At 38.4% G+C, this 20,822-nt stretch overlaps 1 protein-coding gene across 1 annotated transcript in view; it reads right to left on the bottom strand.

Annotated features, from left to right (window-relative positions):
* Positions 1-20,383, bottom strand: part of LOC148094384 (uncharacterized) — a 61,105-nt gene extending 40,722 nt beyond the window's left edge. The window contains exons 1-7 of the mRNA XM_087825650.1: positions 20,153-20,383; positions 15,792-15,906; positions 15,456-15,629; positions 14,630-14,727; positions 11,285-11,355; positions 9,220-9,270; positions 4,087-4,137 (exon numbers count right to left, since the gene is read on the bottom strand). Coding sequence (XP_087681776.1) covers positions 4,087-4,137; positions 9,220-9,270; positions 11,285-11,355; positions 14,630-14,727; positions 15,456-15,629; positions 15,792-15,906; positions 20,153-20,361 — 769 coding nt within the window. The 5' untranslated portion in view covers positions 20,362-20,383. The remainder of the gene's footprint in view (positions 1-4,086; positions 4,138-9,219; positions 9,271-11,284; positions 11,356-14,629; positions 14,728-15,455; positions 15,630-15,791; positions 15,907-20,152) is intronic.
* Positions 20,384-20,822: the final 439 nt, after the last annotated feature.

The following is a 20,822-nucleotide window of genomic DNA, read 5'->3' as shown; positions in this document are numbered from 1 at the left end:
CTCCGGACTTGATTTCAGCATGGATGGGTGAAAGCTTCATCATGGCCTGATGCTAGTCCAAGGAGACAAAGCTTCCTTTGTCTTCCACTCCACTTATGTGGTTTTCTTCAATCTGTCCTCTACATGAATGCTCTGCAAACTAGGGCCCATGGGGTCTAATACAACCTGTCATCTGGTTTTGTACATAAAGTCTCACTGGAACACAATCATCCTTTTTCACTAACATATTGTCTATGACTGCTCTCACATTACAATGGCAGTCTTGAGGAGATATGACGGATCACATGGCCTAAAATCAGGCCCTTTACAGAAAAAGCTTCCTGATCCCCCCTTCATATCAAAACCAGAGTGATCCCAACAAATGTAATCTTATGGTACTTCTGCTCAATACTCTCCTATGAATCCCTGCAGTAAATATTGCTGACTCCCTACCATAGTCTTCCTTCTTGCTAGAGACCCCCAGCTGTATTTGGACATTTACTGTACTGATACACAAATAAGGTGGTATCTGCCCAGCTCCAGAGAGAGAAATGATTATACTAAGCTAATCACAGGACCTAGGTTACCACTAAGTGGTTTAGGAGTGAGCATGTGATGTACCCCAAGCTTATAAAATGTTAGAGGAAGTCAACTGCAAGCCTCTCAGTTTAAAAGAAACATATAGCTCAGCATCACCAATCAGGGAAATGCAAATGAAAGCCATAATGCAGGACAACCTCACTCATTTCAGAATGGCTATCCTCAAGATATAAATAAATAAATCACAAGTGTTGGCCACGATGTGTAGAAAAGAGAAAGCCTCAAGCTCTATTCCTGGGATTGTACATTGGTACTGTCACTATGAAAATCAGCATGGAGATGTCTCAGAAAATTAGAAATAAAACTGCCATTCCACTTCTGGGCATTTCTTCAACAAAAGCATGTACTCAGATTTGAAAAGATATCTGCACACCTATGTTCACTGAAGCATTACTTACAATAGCCAAGATATGGTAGCAATGTACGTGTCCTTTGATATATAAAGAAAAAAAGAAGATGTAGAAAGTACGTATTATATATTGAAATATCGCTCAGAAATGGAAATAAGGAAACCCTGCCAATTACAACAACATGGATGGACCAAAAGGCTGTTATGCTTAGTGAAATAAGACAAGAAAGACAAATAAAGTATGTCTCACTTACACGTCGAATCTAAATAACCAAACAGACAAAACAGAAACACACCCCATGACGACAGGGAACAAAATCATGGTTGCCAGACGCTAGTGGGTTAAGGAGACACATGATATAGAAGAACATGAATAAGAAGTGAACCTTGTAGTTACAGCATATGTGAGCCACCCGGATGTACTGTGAAGCACAGGGAATGTGTCAGTATCGTAGTAACTTTGCACCGAAGTAGATGGCAACTAGACTTAGCGTGGTGATCACATCCTAAAATATAGGTGTCAAACCACCATGTTGTACACCTGAAAGTTATATATTGTGTGCCAACTATGCTTTCAACAAGAAATTTCAAAGGAAAGGAGAAATGCGTAAGGAAAAGCAGGCCTTCAAGCCTTTACACACTGTCATGTGAGAATATGATGCCTCGGAGCCCTCGCTAAGCAGCTGGCCAGGAAAGGACACATTAACGCTGACAACCATGCACCTGGAAAGGGACAACTGGGATCCTGATGACATCACAGAAACACCAAAACAATCCTGGTTCCTATTGTTTTGGCCACAGTTAATTAGGCCACCGATCCTCTGAAGCTAAGACCATTCTATGTGACTGACAGCCCAAGGCCTACAGGGTAAGATCTCTTCCTTTCTGGTGTAGGAGACTTTCATAAGCTTGCCTTCGCTAGGTATTCACCTCATGCCCAGCCATTCCCATAGAACACCTTGTGCATCATCAGTACTGAACTGGGCATTAATGCTGCAAAGTTCTATTGTACATCTGAGCCCTTGCACTGCTCTTCCCACTGACAAACGCAATGTTCCTCCAGCTAAACATCACCCTTCTGCCCCTTTACCTGGCAAACTTCTACACATTCTGCATGCTTACTTTACATCCCACCTACACTTTTTATGTTTAATTATAAATCTTCTTTTCATTTATAAATTGATTTGTTAGAGAGACAGGAAGGGAAAAACAGAGAGAGAAAGAATCATGATTTGATGTCCTACTATTTATGCATTCATTGGTTGATTCTGGTATGTACCCCTACCAGGAATCAAACCCACAACTTTGGCACTTGGGGACAATACTTTAACCAACTGACCTACCTGGCTAAGGCCTCACACACATTTTTCAAACACTAATTCTCATCATGGATTTAAAGTGTCTGCCACATACTACACACCCATGCAAAAGAATAAATAATGACAAAGGTAAGCTCCTTGTGTGCTCTGGCACCTAGTAAGCACTGAGTAAAGTACTAAAAATAATAAAAATCACAATGATAATAAGAAGGTCTTGGAGGGCAGAGACCAGGTTTTTTAAATGTTTGAATTCTGCAACATAGAAGAACACCAAGTACCTAAAAGACACCTGAGAGTTAAATAGGAAACCATTAAGACAGAACCAATGAATAACTGAATTCTGTGATTTTCTTTGAAAATTCTGTTTCAAAAAACATACAGAAATAAACCAGACACAGCTCTCTGATATTAAGAGCACCTTCAAGGTCAAACCACTATTTCATCTTTGTGTTTCTTATAATTTGCAAAACCAACCTACACAAGTTCTTGTTGAAGGTCTACTAAGTCCAAGGTGTCCTCATACAGTTCACGCGGCAGGCACAATGAACTCAGTGCCACAGCTGGGTAGCACACTGGCGTTTTTCTTATAGTGAAACATTTCTCTACTTTTATTATAACTTGTTAACTCTGAGTTGAGCTACTTGAATACTTATTGTGATTATCTTTTCACCAATGGCAACAGAGCATCTGGTTCTAGGGAAATTACAGTGTCATGACAATTATCCAACAAGCAGAAGGATCATATTGTTCTAATGAAGTCAATATGCCTCATTCTGTTTTTACTTCTGAGGAGTGAAGTTGATCATAGTAAGACTTTGTTGGTATAATATGTAAAATAACCTCTCCTTCTAAACTGGCATTTACTCGCTGACTTCTGTACTTCTGGTAGATATTTTTAAAAACCAATCTCATTGGGATCCTTGCCCACTGGCTAAGTGTTGTCGTCTTTATCATTACCCATTGGTTTCTGGTTCCAGGGACGTGTAGTTCAGTTCCTAGTTTACTGACTTTTTAGTGAGACAAATCAGTATGTAATAACAAGTATTAATTTACTTAGTCTAATCCATTTGCTGTAAAATCTAAACAAAAGATCGTTTCTTAACAATTTCAGTGGGTCATAATGTGGTTAGTGAGGAAACATACTATCTCTTAATTTAAAATCATTTTACTTTTTTACATTAAGATATCAGATGGGATATTAGAAGTCATAACTAAATAAATGAGCTTCTCCAACAATATTGCTTCTGATTTTAAATCACCTACTATGAACTGTTTAAATAATACTGAATAATATTCTATTAAGGAAGAAATTAAGAAAAACTATAGGAGCCCAGCCAGCCGGAGCCAGGAATTTGTACAACCAATGGGATTTATGTTGAACACCTGCTTTCCTTCTGGGGGTCTAAAATTGTGTAACACACTATGGGGAAGATGCCTATGTGATTAGGGTTCCATAAAACCCTTGGCACTGAGTCTAACGGCACTTTGGGACTGGTAGATGGCATTTCACATGTTTTGTCTGAATTTGACAGTGGAATACTTGAGTACATCCTGGGAACTCCACAGGGAGAGGGTTCTTGCAAGCTTGTGGCTGGTGTGTTCCACACTTGGTCACACGCACCTTTTCTCTTTGATGATTTTCCTATATGATCCTTCCACTCTAGTAAATCACAGGTAGGAGAGTAAAACTATATGTTGAGTCCTATGATTTTCTCTAGTGAATAAGCCCACCAAGGTGTGGGTTCAGGAACCCCTAACAGAATGGAATTATGTGTCATTTTTTATATGCGGGATGGTATGTCCTACATGATTAGAGGCAGAAGGTGATTTCAATCATACCTCTCCTGGAATTCCTTCTTCTTGATGCTTTGTCTGAAGATTCCCGTAGATCTATTTGAATAAAGGCATGGGAAGGTAAATGAAATGATGATGTCAGAAAATAATATGAAAAAGGCAACAATTATATTTATTGAAAATATAAAATACAGAATCTCAATAACTTATAACACGTTCTATAGTATGAAAGTTTTCGTAAAGAAAATGAAACATCACTGTGACCATTTTCGCCAACTAAGCAGGGTCTACTTCCTTTGTACAATAATTATAAATCAATCAAGTAACTGGCGTAGTGAGAGAAAAACGATATTTCTCAAAGATAGTACATTAGTGTTCTAGTGATTACAGAGTTCTATTTCTTGGTTTCTAAACTTTTTCTTAATCTCTTATGACACTACAAACATGGCTCTCCTATGAAAGGCAGTTGTTGACAGGACAAGGTAAAGAATCAAAGAAACTGCATCCAAAATGTGGGGTGAGTTACCCATGGATATTCCAACAAACTCAAAATGTGTGCGAAAAAACAGGTCTTTCCTGTTGAACTGTTGCTCTTCCCTGCTCATCTGATAAAGTCCTATTCTCCATGTCCAGTTCACACGCTAGTGCATAAGCTGGAGACCTATCAGTGAACACTCTTAGATTTCTCTCCCTCTACTAACTTTTTACACTTAATTGTCATGAAAGCAAATGAACTATACTACTTTTCTTTCTCTGCTTTATTTAGCTCTTGTCAACTGCCCTATTCCAATGGTTGGCTTTCACAGGGTAAAAAATAACAGCAACTATTATTATTCCTTCAGAAATTAAAATATTTTAAGCAGAACAATAGAGAAAGCATACGCCTAGAAAAACAATCATCTTAAATGGAATGAATTGACCCTCCTGACTTGATTTCAGCATGGATGGGTGAAAGCTTCATCATGGCCTGATGCTAGTCTAAGCTTCCTTTGTCTCCCACTCCCTTTATGTGGTTTCCTTCAATCTGTGCTCTACATGAGGGCTTTGCAAACTAGGGCCCATGGGTCTAAAACAACCTGTCATCTGGTTTTGTACATAAAGTCTCACTGGAACACAGTCCTGCCTTCTCACTGACATATTGTCTGTGACTGCTCTCACACTACAATGGCAGACTTGAGGAAATATGACAGACCACATGGCCTAAAATCAGGCCCTTTACAGGAAAAGTTTCCTGATCCTTCCTTCATACCACAACCAGAGTGCCCCCATCAAATCTAAACTTGTGAAACTTCTACTCAGTACTCTCCAATGAATTCCTGCAGTAAATATTGCTGACTCTCTGCCCTAGTTTTCCTTCTTGCTGGAGACCCCCAGATGTATTTGGACATTTACTGTCCTGATACACAAATAAGGTGGTATCTGTCTAGCTCAAAAATAGAAATGTTTATACTAAGCTAATCACAGTAGTAGGTTACCACTAAGTGATTTATGAGTGAGCATGTGATGTACCCCAAGCCTATTAAATGTTAGAGAAAGTAAACTGCAAGCATCTCACTTTTCCTCCTATTTAAAAAAACACATAGCTCAATATCAGTAATCAGGGAAATGCAAATGAAAGCCATAATATGCAGGACCCCCTCACTCCTCTCGGAATGGCTGTCCTCAAGATATGAATAAATAAATAACAAGGGTTGGCCATGATGGGAGAGAAAAGAGAAAGTCTCATGCCCTGCTCATGGGATTGTAAATTGGTACAGTCACTATGGAAAACAGCATGGAGATGCCTCACAAAATTAGAAATACAACTGCTATCCACTTCTGGGCATTTACAACGAACACAGATTTGAAAAGATATCTGCACCCCTATGTTCACTGCAACATTACTTACAATAAGCAAGATATGGAAGCAATGTAGGTGTCTTTTGATAAAAAAAGAAAGAAAGAAGATGTAGCAAGTATATAGTATATAATGAAATATCACTAAGACATGGAAAGAAAGAAATCTTGCCATTTAAAACAACATGGATGGACTAAGAGGCTGTTATGCTAAAGGAAATAAGACAAAGAAAGACAAATATTGTATGTCTCACATGTGGAATCTAAAACAACAAAACAAACAAAACAGAAACACACTCAATAGCTACAGGGAACAAACTTATGGATGCCATAGGCTAGTGAGTTGAGGAGACGGATAACATAGAAAAATGTGAATAAGGAGTGAACCTTGCAGTTACAACATATGTGAGCCATTCAGATGTACTGTACAGCACAGGGAATGTGTCAGTATCGTAAAAACCTGCATGGACATAGAGGGTGACTAGACTTAGCATGGTCATCACATCCTAAAGTATGTAAATGTCAAACCACCATGTTGTACAACTGAAAGTCATATATTGTGTGCCAACTATAATTTAAAAAGAAATTTCAAAGGAAAGGAGAAACGCATAAGGAAAAACAGCCCTTTCAGCCTTTACACACTGTCATGTGAGAATATGATGCCTCAGAGCCCTGGCTAAGCAGCTGGCCAGGAAAGGACACATTAACACTGACAACCATGCACCTGAAAAGGGACAGCTGGGATCCTGATGACATCATGGAAACACCAAAACAATCCTGGTTCCTATTGTTTTGGCCACAGTTAATTAGGCCACCGATCCTCTGAATTAAGAGCAGTAACTGACAGCCCAAGGCCTACAGGGTAAGATCTCTTCCTTTCTGGTGTAGGAGACTTTCAAAAGCTTGCCTTAGCTAGGTAGTCACCTCATTCCCAACCATTCCTACAGGATACATTGTGCACCTTCAAAACTAAACTGTGCATTAATCCCGAAAAGTTCTCTTGTATATCTGAGCCCTTGCACTACTGTTCCCGCTGCCAAATCGGTCATATCGATAGAAGTTCCTCCTGCTAAACATCCCTCTTCTGCCCTTCTACCTGGCAAACTTCTTCACGTTCTGCATGCTTACTTTACACCCCAACCACACCTTTTGTTTTAATTAGAAATCTTTTCAATTGATTTGTGAGAGAGACAGGAAGGGAGAGACACAGAGAGAGAGAAACAGTGATTTCTTCTTCCACTTCCTTATGCATTCCTTGGTTGATTCTGGTATATGCCCTCATCAGGGATCAAATACACAACTTTTGCATTTGGAGACAATGCTCTAACTAACTGACCTACCTGGCCAAGGCCTCGCCTACATTTTTTTTTTTTAAATATATCTTTATTGATTTCAGAGGGAGGAAAGGAGAGGGAGAGAGAGAGATAGAAACATCAATGATGAGAGAGTCACTGATCGAGCCCACAACCGGGACATGTGCCCTGACCGGGAATCAAACCCCGATTGCCTGGATCCTAGTTAGACACTCAACAGCTGAGTTACTCTCGGCCGGGCTCACCTACATTTTTAAAACTCTAATTCTCACCATAGATTTAAAGTGTCTGGCACATACTACACATCAATGCAAAAGAATAATGACAAGAGTAAGATCCTACTCTGCTCAGGCTTCTGGTAGGCACTGAATAAAGTATAGGAAATAATGGAAATCACAAGGATAATAAGAAGGTCTTCAAAGGGAGGGACTGGGTTTTTAAAATGTTTGAATTCTGGAACATCAGCATAACACCTAGTACCTAAAAAACACCTGAGAGTGAAATAGCAAACCATTAAGAAGATCAATAAATAACTGAATTTTGAGATTTCCTTGGAAAATTCTGTTTCAAAAAAACACACAGGAATAAACCAGGCAGAGCTCGCTGATATTATCAGAACCTTCAAAGTCACCACTATTTCATCATCATTCGTTTACTATAATTTGCAAAACCAACCTATACATGTTCTTGTTGACGGTCTACTAAGTCCAAGGTGTCCTCATACAGTTCAGGTGGCAGGCACAATGAACTCAGTGCCACAGCTCGGTAGCACACTGGCATTTTTGTTATTGTGAAACATTTCTCTACTTTTTTTATAATTTGTTAAGTCCAAGTTGAGCTATTTGAATATTTATAGCTATTATCTTTTCACCAATGGCAACAAAGCATGTGGTTCTAATGAAATTACAGTGTCAGGATAATTATCCAGCAAGCAGAAGGATCGTCTTGTTCTAATGAAGTCAACATGCCTCATTCTGTTTCGACTTCTGAGGAATGAAGTTGATCATAGTGAGACCTTTTTGGTATAATATGTAAAATAGCCTCCGCTTCTAAACTGGCATTGCCTCTCTGACTTCTTTACTACTTAGATATGTTTAAAAACCAATCTCATTGGTATCCTTGACCACTGGATAACTGTTGTTGTTTTTATCGTTTCCCATTAGTTTCTGGTTCCAGGAAAGTATTGTTCAGTTCCTAGTTTAATGACTTTTTAGTGACACAAAGCAGTATGTAATAACAAGTATTCATTCATTTAGTTTAATCCAATTGTTGTAAAAACTAAAGATCCATTCTATACAAGTTCAGTTTGCTATATTGTGATTATAGAAGAAACATATTATATCTTAACTTAAAATCATTTTACTTTTTTACATAAAGCTATCATACAGGATATTCGAAGTCATGACTAAATAAATGAACTTCTTGTCCAACAATATTGCTCTGGATTTTAAATCACCTACAATTAACTGTTCAAATAATACTGAAAACTAGTCTATTAAGGAAGAAATTTAAAAAAACTATAGGAGCCCATCCAGCCTGATCCAGGAGTTAGTATAACCAATGGGATTCATTCTGAACATTTGCTTTCCAACTGGCCATCTAGAATTTTGGCACACACTATGGAGAAAATGCCCATGTGACTAGGGTGCCATAAACCCTTGGCACTGAGTTTAACTGGACTCTGGGGCTGGTAGATGGCATTTCACATGTGTTGTCAGAATTTGACACTGGAATACTTTAGCATATCTTGGGAACTCCACAGGGAGAGGGCTCTTGCAAGCTTCTGCCAGGTGTCCTCTGCACTTTTTCACACTCACCTTTTCTGCTTGCTGAGTTTCCTATTCTCCTTCCACTCTAGTAAATCACAGGTAGGAGTAAAACTATATGTGGAGTACAATGAATTTTTCTAGTAAACAAGCACATGCAGGTGTGGATTTAGGCACCCCTAACAGAATGGCATTATGTGGCATTTATGATGGGTGATGTTATGTTCTACATGATTAGAAGCAGAAGGTGATTTCACACGTACCAGTCGTGGAATTGGTTATTCTTATTTCTTCTACCAAACATTCCTCTTGATCTATTTGAATAAAAGCATGAAAGAGATAAATGAAATGATGATGTCAGAAAATAATGTGAAATAAGAAACTATTCTATTTATTGAAAATATAAGATACAGAATCCTAATGACTGATAACACGTTCTATAGTATGAAAGTTCCTATAAGAAAATGAAACATCACACGGGGAATTTTCTCCAACTAAGCAGGGTTTAATTCCCTTGTACAATAGTTATGAATCTATGAAGTAACTGGGGTAGCAAGAGTAACACAATAATTCTCAAAGATAGTACAATAGTGTCCTAATGATTACAGAGTTCTATTTCTTTGTTTCTAAACTTTTTCTTAACCTCTTATGACACTACAAACATGGCTCTCCTATAAAAGGCCGTTGTTGACAGGACAAGGTAAAGAATCAAAGACACTGTATCCAAAATGTATGCTGAGTTACCCATGGATATTCCAACAAACTCAAAATGTATGCAAAAAATCTGGTCTTTCCTGTTGACCTGTTGCTCTTCCCTGCTCATCTGATAAAGTCCTATTCTCCATGTCCAATTCACACACCAGTGCACACACTGGAAACCTTTTAATCAACAGTCTTAGATTTCTCTCCCTCTACTAACATTTTGTACTTAATCCTCATGAAAGCATATGAACTAGACTTCTTTTCTTTCTCTGCTTTATTTTGCTTCTGTCAACTGTCCTAGTCAAACATGGGCTCTTAATGAATGACTTTCACAGAGGGAAAATAACAGCAACTATCGTTGTTCCATCATAAATTAAGGAGATTTTTTAAGTAGAACGAGAAAGACATATGCCTAGAAAAAGACCTACATTGTAAATGGAATGAATTCTGTAAAATCAGAATAACGCTTAGTACTTTAAGATATATGAGAATTAAATAGCAAACCATTAAGTGGGCCAATGAGTAACTGAATTTTGAAATTGTATTTGAAAATTCTGGTTCAAAAATACAGAGATATAAACCAGGGGCAGCTGTCTGATACTATGAGCACCTTCAAGGTCAAAACTCTATTGCATCTTTGTGTTTCCTATAGTTTGTAAAACCAACCTACACAAGTTCTTGATGAAGGTCTACTATGTCCAAGGTGTCCTCATACGGTTCACGTTGCACAATGAACTCAGTGCCACAGCTGGGTAGCTCACTGGCATTTTTGTTAATGTGAAACTTTTTTCTAGTTTTATTATAATTTGTTGAGTCCTAAGTTAAACTATTTGAATATTTATTATGATTATCTTTGACCAGTGGCAACAGAGCATCCAGTTCTAAGGAAATTACAGTGTCATGATAATTATCCAACAAGCAGAAGGATGGTCTTGTTCTAATGAAGTCAACGTGCCTCATTCTGTTTTGACTTCTGAGGAATGAAGTTGATCATAATGAGACCCTATTGGTATAATATGTAAAATAAGCTATGCTTCTCAACTGGCATTGCCTCTCTGACTTCTGTACTATTGGTAGATATCTTTCAAAACCAGTATCTTTGGGATTGTTTCACTGTGGCTAAGTGTTGTAGTTCTTATTGTTTGCTGTTTGTTTTTGGTGCCAGGAAAGTATTGTTGAACTCATAGTTTTAGTGACTTTTTAGTGAGGCAAATCACTATGTAATAACAAGTATTCATTTACTAAGTGTAATCTATTTGCTGTAAAAACTAAACAAAACATCTATATTTAACCAGTCCAATTTGTTATACTGTGAATATAGAGGAAACATACTACATCCTAACTGAAATCTTTTTACTTTTTTACATAACCACATCATATAGGATATTAGAATTCATGAATAAATAAATTAACTTCTTTTCAAACAATATTGTCCCAGATTTTAAATCACCTCAATTGACTGTTTAAATAATACTAGATACTAGTTTATTAAGGACGACATTTCGGAATACTATACTTGTAACTTACACATTGTGGTTTTTTTTAACTGCTCTTTTTTTATCAGAACTTCCTTACTCTTTATCTATGGTGGGAACACTTAGAGTCATTCACTATCACAAGTCTTACCATGATCGCTCCTTTCAGAACATTTTACAGATTGCCTTTCTCCTTCGTTTTCAGTACTTAGTTGTTGATTACTATGTATAAAGAAATGGTGATAAATAATATTATTGTATTAATACTAAAGCAAAATATTTTCCAAATGTTGGAAATTCTTAGAATATTTCAGGTAATATCAGAGCTAATATACAAACTTTAATTATACCATACACTTTAAATTTGTAAGTTCTACAACTTTTTATTAAGCACATAACTTAAAAGGAAGTTACATGAAATAGTCATGGTTTGAGGGCAATATATTTCAGTGAATTAATTAGTGTTAGCTTGACATAATGGCAAGTGTCTTCAACTCAGACATCCTAGTTTTATAACCATCAACTATTTGTTCTCAAACAAGTCACTTTTCTTTGGGTCAAACTCCTGCTCTACAAAATATGAATCTTACTGCCTTATTTTAGAAGGCTATTAGGATGATTATATGAGAAAGTACAGCAAAACGACATGTTGAGAGGAAGAGTAAGGCAAGGAAGAAATCTGTTCATGAACTTTATTTGTTGAAACTATTTTGGAATCCCAAATAAACACCAATGTGGGTTTTTCATAGTTTCTAACATTCAAATATTGCAGTTTTTAGAAAATGTTATTAATTTTGGTTATTAACTGTTCTTTCTTCATGGCTTGTAATTCAGGGTATCTCAACTAGTATATAACTTGCAACTAAATTTATTTACAATTATATTTCTTCATGAAGTCAGATATCAAAATACTCCCCTATTTTTGTAGTTAATCATCTCAATGGCAGAAAACTAAGAGAAGTCACGACCTGGCCTGGACTCCCACTCTCCCTTCTCTACCTACTCAAACTGTCATAAAGCAGATCTTTATGAGAGTGATGCATAATCTCCTTGTCCACCCCCATTTAGCTTGCGAGTTAGAATCCTACTTGTCACTCATGGATACTGATGAGGCACACATGGGCCCTTAGCAAGTCTCATGCCCAATAACCTACTTTTGATTCAGAGCTTTCTATTGACTGACTTCCAGGTGAGGCATAATTTAAAATATTTTGAAACCGGAAGTAAATTCAAGTCACTTGGGAAAGTGTCATTATTATGGAAAAGATATCACTTGAGGGGACAACTATAATTATGGAATCTCAGACAAGTTGGTACCTACTATTCTGGGAAAGGCGATATGGGACCTTCCATTACCTAAACAAAGATGCTCTACAGGATATAAAGTGACCATGGGGTACACAACTGGTAACAAAAGAGAAAGGTAAGTCTGGTCTTTTCCTGCAGCATTATTTGAATCTCTGACAGCTTAGAATGGTTGTTCCATCTAACACCTGCTAGCAGGAAAAAACAAACAAGAAGCTCAAAGGGTAACTCATCTGCAAAAGTCTGGGTTAAGATGTGAACTACACATAGCTTTTTCAGTGTCAGGGGAAGGCTATGGGTAGCTAAAGCTAGGAAGCCAAGCTGCCAGAACACAGTGCTGGTAATTAGAATACTGGCTGAGCATATAAGCATATGTATATAAACTAAAAAATGCTGTAACTTTCAAGTCCAAGGGTGAATCAACATGAACTCTCAGGAATCTGGATCAGCAAGGGCAGCCTGGGAGCAAAGAGCAATTATGACTTAGGACCTGTTTCAATAGCAACTCTGCAGCAATAGAACCAATGGAAACAACAGAGAGATCAAAATGTCCTTTTCACATCTCCATCTGACTTGTGAAAGAAGACTGTCTCCCTTGGACTTAGGGAATCCTTTAGGTTCCTACAAAATTCAAGGGGGAGAGTATAGGAGATAGCCCCCAGCAAATACACATTTTTCTGCTAACGTGATCACTTCAAGACCCCAAGTAACTAGTTAGAAAAACCAGAGATGTCACTTTATTTGTAACCCCATGCATAGAGGTCCCACTTGGAATGAAATGGATAATGTTAGGATCCTTACCAATAAAGATCTTAAAAGTCCTGAAATAAAGAATCTGGCCCATTGTTACTTCAAACTGGTCTAGCCTTTTGCTTGGAGTCTGGCTGATGACATAGACTAATTCACTGCCATTCCCAAACTGCCTTAAATCTCACCTGCTCCATTAAAAGTTAACGGTGAAATTATTTTAAACCTCAGTTTCCTGTTAACTAGCATTTTTAAGTAAATATTTACAAGATAAAATCACTAGATAATCTTACACACAATCACCCTTGAAGGATATATTACTATCTTCCTTGTCATATCCAGAAACATATTTGGAAATGCTAAGAAACGTTCCCAAGGTCACACACCTGGCAAGCAGGAAAGCTGGGAATTAAATTCCATTTCTTGTGAATTGAAGGCCCTTGTCTCTTTTCTTTATCACTCACATATGACTTGCCTCCATTAAAGGAAGTGTTTATTCAATTAAAGTTATCTTTCTCCTTCTACCCATACCAATAAAAACTAAAAACATTAAAATATACTAGAAATGAAAGAGAATAATAACTGATGAGCCCAGACTATATCTGGTAGCAGTTTTCACAGTCACTTAGGGATAACCTAATTATATCAGTGTTTGTCAAACAAAGCAATTTAAAGCAAAGGATTATCCAAAAGACAAAATCAACTTCTATTTATATTTAACATGCACCTTTTAAGGAAAACTATATACAAAGTAAAGGTTAAAAAACTGTAAGAGAGACTAACTCCACTATTGTATCAAGTAAACTATCAGTTAGAGTCCATAAAATACATAATTAATAAAACTAGTATGAAACCCCTCTAGCTAATATAAAATAAATGATGAAAAAGGTCACATTGCAAATGACATCAATCAAAATTATAAATAAATAGAATCCTCCAGTATTATATTTATTAACTGCTATTCCAGTTGCCCAGTCAGAATTATTGTTTTTCTACCTAACTGATAATATGTTCATATTTTTTACTATATAATTATGTTAATCTTCTTGTTAATTTAATCTTCCTCATTTGAATGATTGTTACCACTCTAGATCAATACTAAGGTTTAAAAACAAAAAAAGAAGCACACTCTCCTCTCGGGAGCACTCCTGAGCCTTTCCCTTGCCCCTCTTCACCCTCTCAGGCTTCCATCTCCTAAACTCTAAGAGACCTCATCAGACTTGCAACCAGGGGAGCAGTGGGCAGTGGAAGCTCATCCTGGGCTAGCCCTCTGAACCTGTCTCCAAAGCCCCTTTTCTCTGAGTTTCCACTGAGCCAAAGCAACCCTGCCTAGGCTCTCTCCTATTGCTTCTTCTATCCTAAGCCCTTCCTTTTTTCACTGTCCCCAGCTTTAATAAGTGTGCTCTCCAAATACAAACTAAAAAGGAAGAACAAACTATTGTACCTTTCTATCTGGTCATCTTTTGCACCTCTGCGTATTAACAACTCCACCATCTGATGTCTATTTTCACGTTTAGCAAGTGCAAGTGGTGTGCAGCCATCCTGTAAAGCAGCAAAAACAATTTATGATTTATAAAATTACATATATCCAAACTGAATATTAAAACTTATAAAAGATCCTCTGAACTTAAACATGTAATATAGAAAGTAAAGAAAAAGGAGCTGCTTTCCTCTCACCCCTGTGCAGGCACTGACTGTTAAAATGCCCTCCACTCCCTTTTCAAGAGGTTAACTTCAACATCATTCTCCAGATCCCACTTCAGATGTTTACAGTCCTGATTCCAAGACTCTTTGTTCCTATCACAGTACCTATGGTGGCATGCTGTCCTTCCTTTACTGCCTGGGGACTGCGGCTTCCTCCTCCCACTTCCACTCACCCAGCTCCCCCTGCTGGGTACTAGGTCTCCCCCTCCCACTCGTGCCCAGCAGCACCCATTTCCTAAGCCTCTGCCAGCATAGCAGCCAGTCCCCACCATCACTTCACTCCCCCAGGCCTTCAGTCCTCTGTGGGCTCCGAGCCTCCCACCCACTCCCAGGCTCTAACAGGAAGTTGTCCTCCTGGGGTAGAAGGGTAGCTGGGAGACAGAGCTTTGCCCCTTCCGTGGGCACTACATTTCTCCAGCCCTCCCTGACTCGGCTTTGGAGTTGTTGCCATGGTGACGGCCTGATAATACTGTGTTCAGTGCATGTGTGTGAGAAAGAAAATGCTTCCAACTAAAGTAAAAACGTGTATTTCAAATGTTTTGTAAATAAAGTTACTTGATATATACCTTATTTCTTGCATTCATATCGGCCTCGTGGAGAATCAGCTTTTCCACTATAGCTTTACTTTGACCAAGGACAGCATAGTGGAGGGCGGTGTTGCCATTGATGTCCCTTATATCTGGATCAGCACCATGGTCTAGCAGAATAGCTGCACACTCTTCCTGCTGATATTCTAAAGCCTGTCAGTATTATACCAAGAAATAGATTATAAACTCTAGGAATTCAAAGTAAACATTCCACAAGTTTCACCAATGGCTTATAGTTAAATGAGAGAAATTCATTTTTCTTCTAAGTGATTACATCAAATCCATCGCATGTTAACATAGTTGGCTAGTACCTACTTGAATCAGAGCCGTCCTGTTTTTAGAGTCACAGAGGTCCAACAGGCAATTTCTCTCTATTAGGAGAGTCACCACTTTGGGATGGCCACAGGCACAGGCTACATGCAGCGCAGTCCTATGAAGGTGAGAGGACTCTTTAGGAACTTAGAGTGCACTATTTCAATATACACAATTATTCAGGTAATTATAAAAACTTGTCCCTACACCTTCGTTTTCTTCTGGAGACAGTACAATATTTACTAGTTCTTGTTATGCACATTAATGAAGCAGCAGCCTATCTGAACAGAGGATGACCTGGGAATTCAGCTCAGCTTGAGTCTGATCCTGTTTTAACTGTCACTTGTTAGCTATCACTTGACCTTTCTGTGCCTCAATTTCCTCATCAACAAAATGGGGATAAAAACAGTAGTTATCTCACAGGACACCAGTTTTCTTTAATGAGAATCTATGCAAACCATTTACAACAGTTTCTAGCACCAAAATACTGCTTAATAATTATTAGATAATATTAGTATCACTATTACTATTACTACGACTTTACAAAGACAACATTTCAATTAAGTAAAATGGTATCATTATACCTACTTTGCAGGCGTCTTTTAAGGATCAGAAAGAATACTGAGTATTTCAATGATTCTAAGATGCTTATTCTATCACATTTTCACATCTCCAACATTGGAATCCAATTTTTAATTCAGAATGTCTTACAACTATAGTTGGCAGCATTGTTTAAAAAAACTCTTATTAATACATAAAATACTGGCATCATACCGTCCAGGGCGCCTTTCACTGAGTGAGCAATGGTCAATACAACAGACCTGTTGCACTTCTGTTCAAATGGTTGGCATTTAAATAAGTTTTAGTTCTTAAAAGCCTTATGGGGGAAAGAGAACCAAAAGAACAAAACAAGAATTTTTTTTAAGTAATTCTTACTTTGATTTTCAAGAAAATTTAAGCCAAAGGAAACTCAGGATTTAAATGAAAAGAATGGCTCATTTTGTTCAGTATTTAGATTTATAGATTGTATGGAAAGCAAATCTTCCCAATGATCAATATTAGGGTTTAACACTATTATACATTTTCAAAAGGGCAGGTAAAGGTCATCTTTTACAATTTACTACCTTCAGAAATACTTTTGCTTGAAAGGAGGGAGAATAAGCTTCCACTGCGGTTAGGTCCTAATACTTCAATTTTGAATTCCTCATTTTGCTCATATTGGGCAACATGAAGATTTTAAGGGTGAAAGGGGCCTGAGAGAGAGATTGAAAATGTCCTGAGTAGAATATGTCTGCTGCATAATAGGCATTCAGGTTATATTTCATGTACAAATGGATTGAAAAAATGGATAAACATAGTAGGAAAGTTCAATATTTTTAAAGAAAACCTTTATAAACTAAAATGATACTTCTGCAATAGTAATAATCACTGATATTTGCTTTTTTTAAAGAAAAAAGCCAGTTAGAGAAAAACAAATATCACATGATATCACTTATATGTGGAATCTAATGAACAAAAATAAACTAACAAAATAGGTCCAGAGGTATGGATGCATGAAGTAGAATAACAGATCTCGGGGGTGAGGGGATGAGAGAAGAAGAGATTAACCAAAGACATATATGCATATGTGCAGAACCCATGCACACAGACAATAGTATGGGGACGGCCTTGTGTGGGGAGGGGGTTGGGTGGGTCAAAGAGAAAGAAAATGGAAGACATCTGTAATACTGTCAATAACAACAAAAATTTTAACTTTTTAAAAAATATTTATGTTTGTTTTAAATTTATTTTCAAGAGAGAGGAAAAGACAGAGAGAGAAAGAGAGAAACATCCATAAGCTGCTTCTTGTAGGCAACCTGACCTGGGACTGAAACCTGGGTATGTGCCCCGACCAGGAATTGCACCAGTGACCCCTCAGTGTATGGGAGGGGCATGGCGATGAAGCTCCAACCAACTGAGCCACACTGGCTAGGGCATAATTTTTTTATCTTTTATTTTCACAAGGAGACAGCTAAAATGATTAATCTATAATCATTTACACATTGTATGTAATAAAGCTATATAAAGTAAAATATATGTGTGTGATTATATGCATACAGTCTACAGGCAGATAAGAAACAGCCCAAGTGCCCATCAGTAGATGAGTGGATAAAAAAGCTGTGGTACATTTACACAATGGAATACTATAGAACTGTAAAAATGGAGGAACTCTTACCCTTTGTGACAGCATGGGTGGACCCGGAGAGTATTATGCCAAGTGAAATGGGCCAAATACAAACACAAATACCGTATGTTCTCACTTATATGTGGGATCTAATGAACAAAATAAACTGGCAAACAAAATAGGACCAGAGGCATGGATACATGGAACAAACAGAGGGAGGGGGTTGAGAGGAACTGAAGGAGATTAGCCAAAGAACATATATGTGCATATATGGGGAGCCCATGGCCACAGACTACAATGTGGTGAAGGCTGAAGGGGGCTGGGTGGAGGGGCACTAAATGGGGAGAAATGGATGACATCTGTTATAGTGTCAACAATTTAAAAATATATATTTCCTTTACTTCTGAAGAGGCTAAAAGTTGTCAAGAGGTACCCATCCTCAATAAACCTTCAGAAAAAAGCAAAATAGAAAGAGAAATAATTTTATCTCTGCAAGATTCATATATTGCTCTTCCCCAGAATGATTTCATTCATAATAATATTTCGTAGAATTTCTATACCTGATCATTGCAGAAATCAGATGTTTTAAAAAATACTCACTGAGAATGCTCAGAAATGAATTTTATTACATTTTGCACATATTTTCAGCTAACATAAGATGATAGTCTGTGTGTATGTATAATCAAACTGATTTCTTTTCTTAATACATTGCTATTTTAAGCAGTGCTGAGAAAAACAAATTCTATGTAATTTAATTATTCCATAAAGATATTTTAGTGTAAATAGAATTGATGGGTATAGGATACACACACACACACACACACACACACACATTTTAAATGTGGCACTCAGCACCAAATTGCCTATTTCAAAAGTCAGAAGCAACTTAAACTTTAAGCAGCAGTATAAGGACAATCCCTGGTCGTCTTCACAAATTCTGTGGATGGAAAACATTATTTTACTCCTCTTTTAACATAAATTCCTTTTTTTATCAGGGGCACTAAATATTTTTTTTTTGTCCATTGGTCACTTGTACATAAGCAAAAAGTTCTTTGTCCACTTTCAAATTCGTTTTTTCTTGTTGATTTCAAAGACTTCTCTGTAAAATGAACATACACTTTTTCTCTGATACACAGACATTGTAAATATTTTGCAAGTATATTTTCTTCTATTTTGCTAATGTTGTCTGATAGATACAGGGTTTGAATTTTTTATATTGCTCAAGCAACCTCCAGAAATCTTGCTTTTGAAGTCTTTGCCACCACCAACAAAAATCTATAAATGGGCATTTGTGTTTTCTTCTGGTACTTTTCTCATTTTGTGTATTTAAAAAATTCAACCTAGAATTTACATGGAGGAGATAAAAATCTAGTTAGTTTTCTTGAAATACTTAACAGGTATTTCTCCACCCTTTGTACTTGACCTTTTCCTACAAACATGAAATGTCACCAGTAGCAAGATCTAAAGTCTTATGTATATTTGGGTGTTTGTCCCTTCTGTCCCAATCATTTATCTGTCTTTTCAGCTACTAGTAAGCAAACAGTTTGTGGAAATTTATAGCACATGCTGATATCTAGAAGGGTAAACCTTTGTCTGCTACACAAATTTTTTCTTAATTTCATGACAATAGTGAAAGATAACCAACGTAACTCAAACATTTTCAAACCATACTTATTTGGTTTGTAAAATTGATAAACACAGGAAGAGCACATTTTGAGAAACTGAGTCTTCCTATTGAAGGGCAGCGCCATCCTCCCACCTGAAAGTCCTTCTGAGGTCCCTCAGTAAGGAGCGTAGGTGTGCCCCGAGATAAACGGTTATTGGGTTTTGTCTAAAGAACTTTTAGCTCAGAAGTTGCTCTATCATGGGAATAAAGTGTGAACATCAATATAAAATGCTGTATGCACTTAATTTCGTTTCCATTATTGATATGTAGTTAAATCGCTTAAAAACTGTCAGTCAAGTGTGTGTAGGAGGAATTGTGAGCGGGTCCTTGTGTCTGTGTCCGTGCTGCTCACGAAGTGGCCCGAGCGCTGGGCCCGCAGGTCCCCGGGAGGCGCTGCGGCTCCGCGGGAGGCGGGACAGCGCGGCCCGGGGCAGGTGGCCTGCGCGCCCCCCGCTGAGCTGGGCAGAAGCGGCTCCTCCCGGGCCCACCCCGCCTCCTCCCGGGGACCCCGGCCCCAGCCTCGCAGTCCGTTACCTGCTCATCCCGTCTCTGTCATGCAAGCGACTTTTCCCGAAAAACAGGAGTTGCTTCACTTTCCACACGCTGCCGGCCCTGGCAGCTCTGTGGATCTCTCCCACATCGCTCTCTTCAGAGCCGCGCCTTCCACCTCCAAAGATGCGCCCCCTCTGGCGTGGGGGGTGGCCCAAGGGGGCCAGGGTCGAACTCCTCCGAAAACCAAACATTATTGCAGAGGCAACGGGCTTCCGAGAAGCCGCACCTTCCCCTCCGCTTTTCGCGCCTCCCGCGCGCTCCCAACACTCACACTCTCTCTGTCTCTCTCTGTCTCTCTCTCTCTGTCTCTCTCTCTGTCTCTCTCTCTCTCTGTGTGTCTCTCTCTGTCTCTCTCTCTCTCTGTCTCTGTCTCTCTCTGTCTCTCTCTCTCTCTCTCTGTCCCTCTCTCTGTCTCTGTCTCTGTCTCTCCAACAACCCGCCACCACAGCCTTCAAGCAGAGCCTTGGGCAGTTGAGGGCTTAGAATCTCCAGGCCCAGAATCACCGTAACCAAGCAACGCCGCTGACATCACTGCGCATGCGCACAGAGACCTACAGCCAAGGGTACTGGAGCCCACGTGCGCCGCTCAAGCATCACAAATCTCAGAGATTGCCTGTGGGCGGGTTTGGGGTTCTGTTCAAACATCCCTGGG

The sequence above is a fragment of the Miniopterus natalensis genome, chromosome 1 (genome assembly GCF_054644295.1).
Source record: "Miniopterus natalensis isolate mMinNat1 chromosome 1, mMinNat1.hap1, whole genome shotgun sequence".
NCBI classification, from domain to species: domain Eukaryota; kingdom Metazoa; phylum Chordata; class Mammalia; order Chiroptera; family Miniopteridae; genus Miniopterus; species Miniopterus natalensis.
This window is presented reverse-complemented; position numbering and strand designations above follow the sequence as displayed.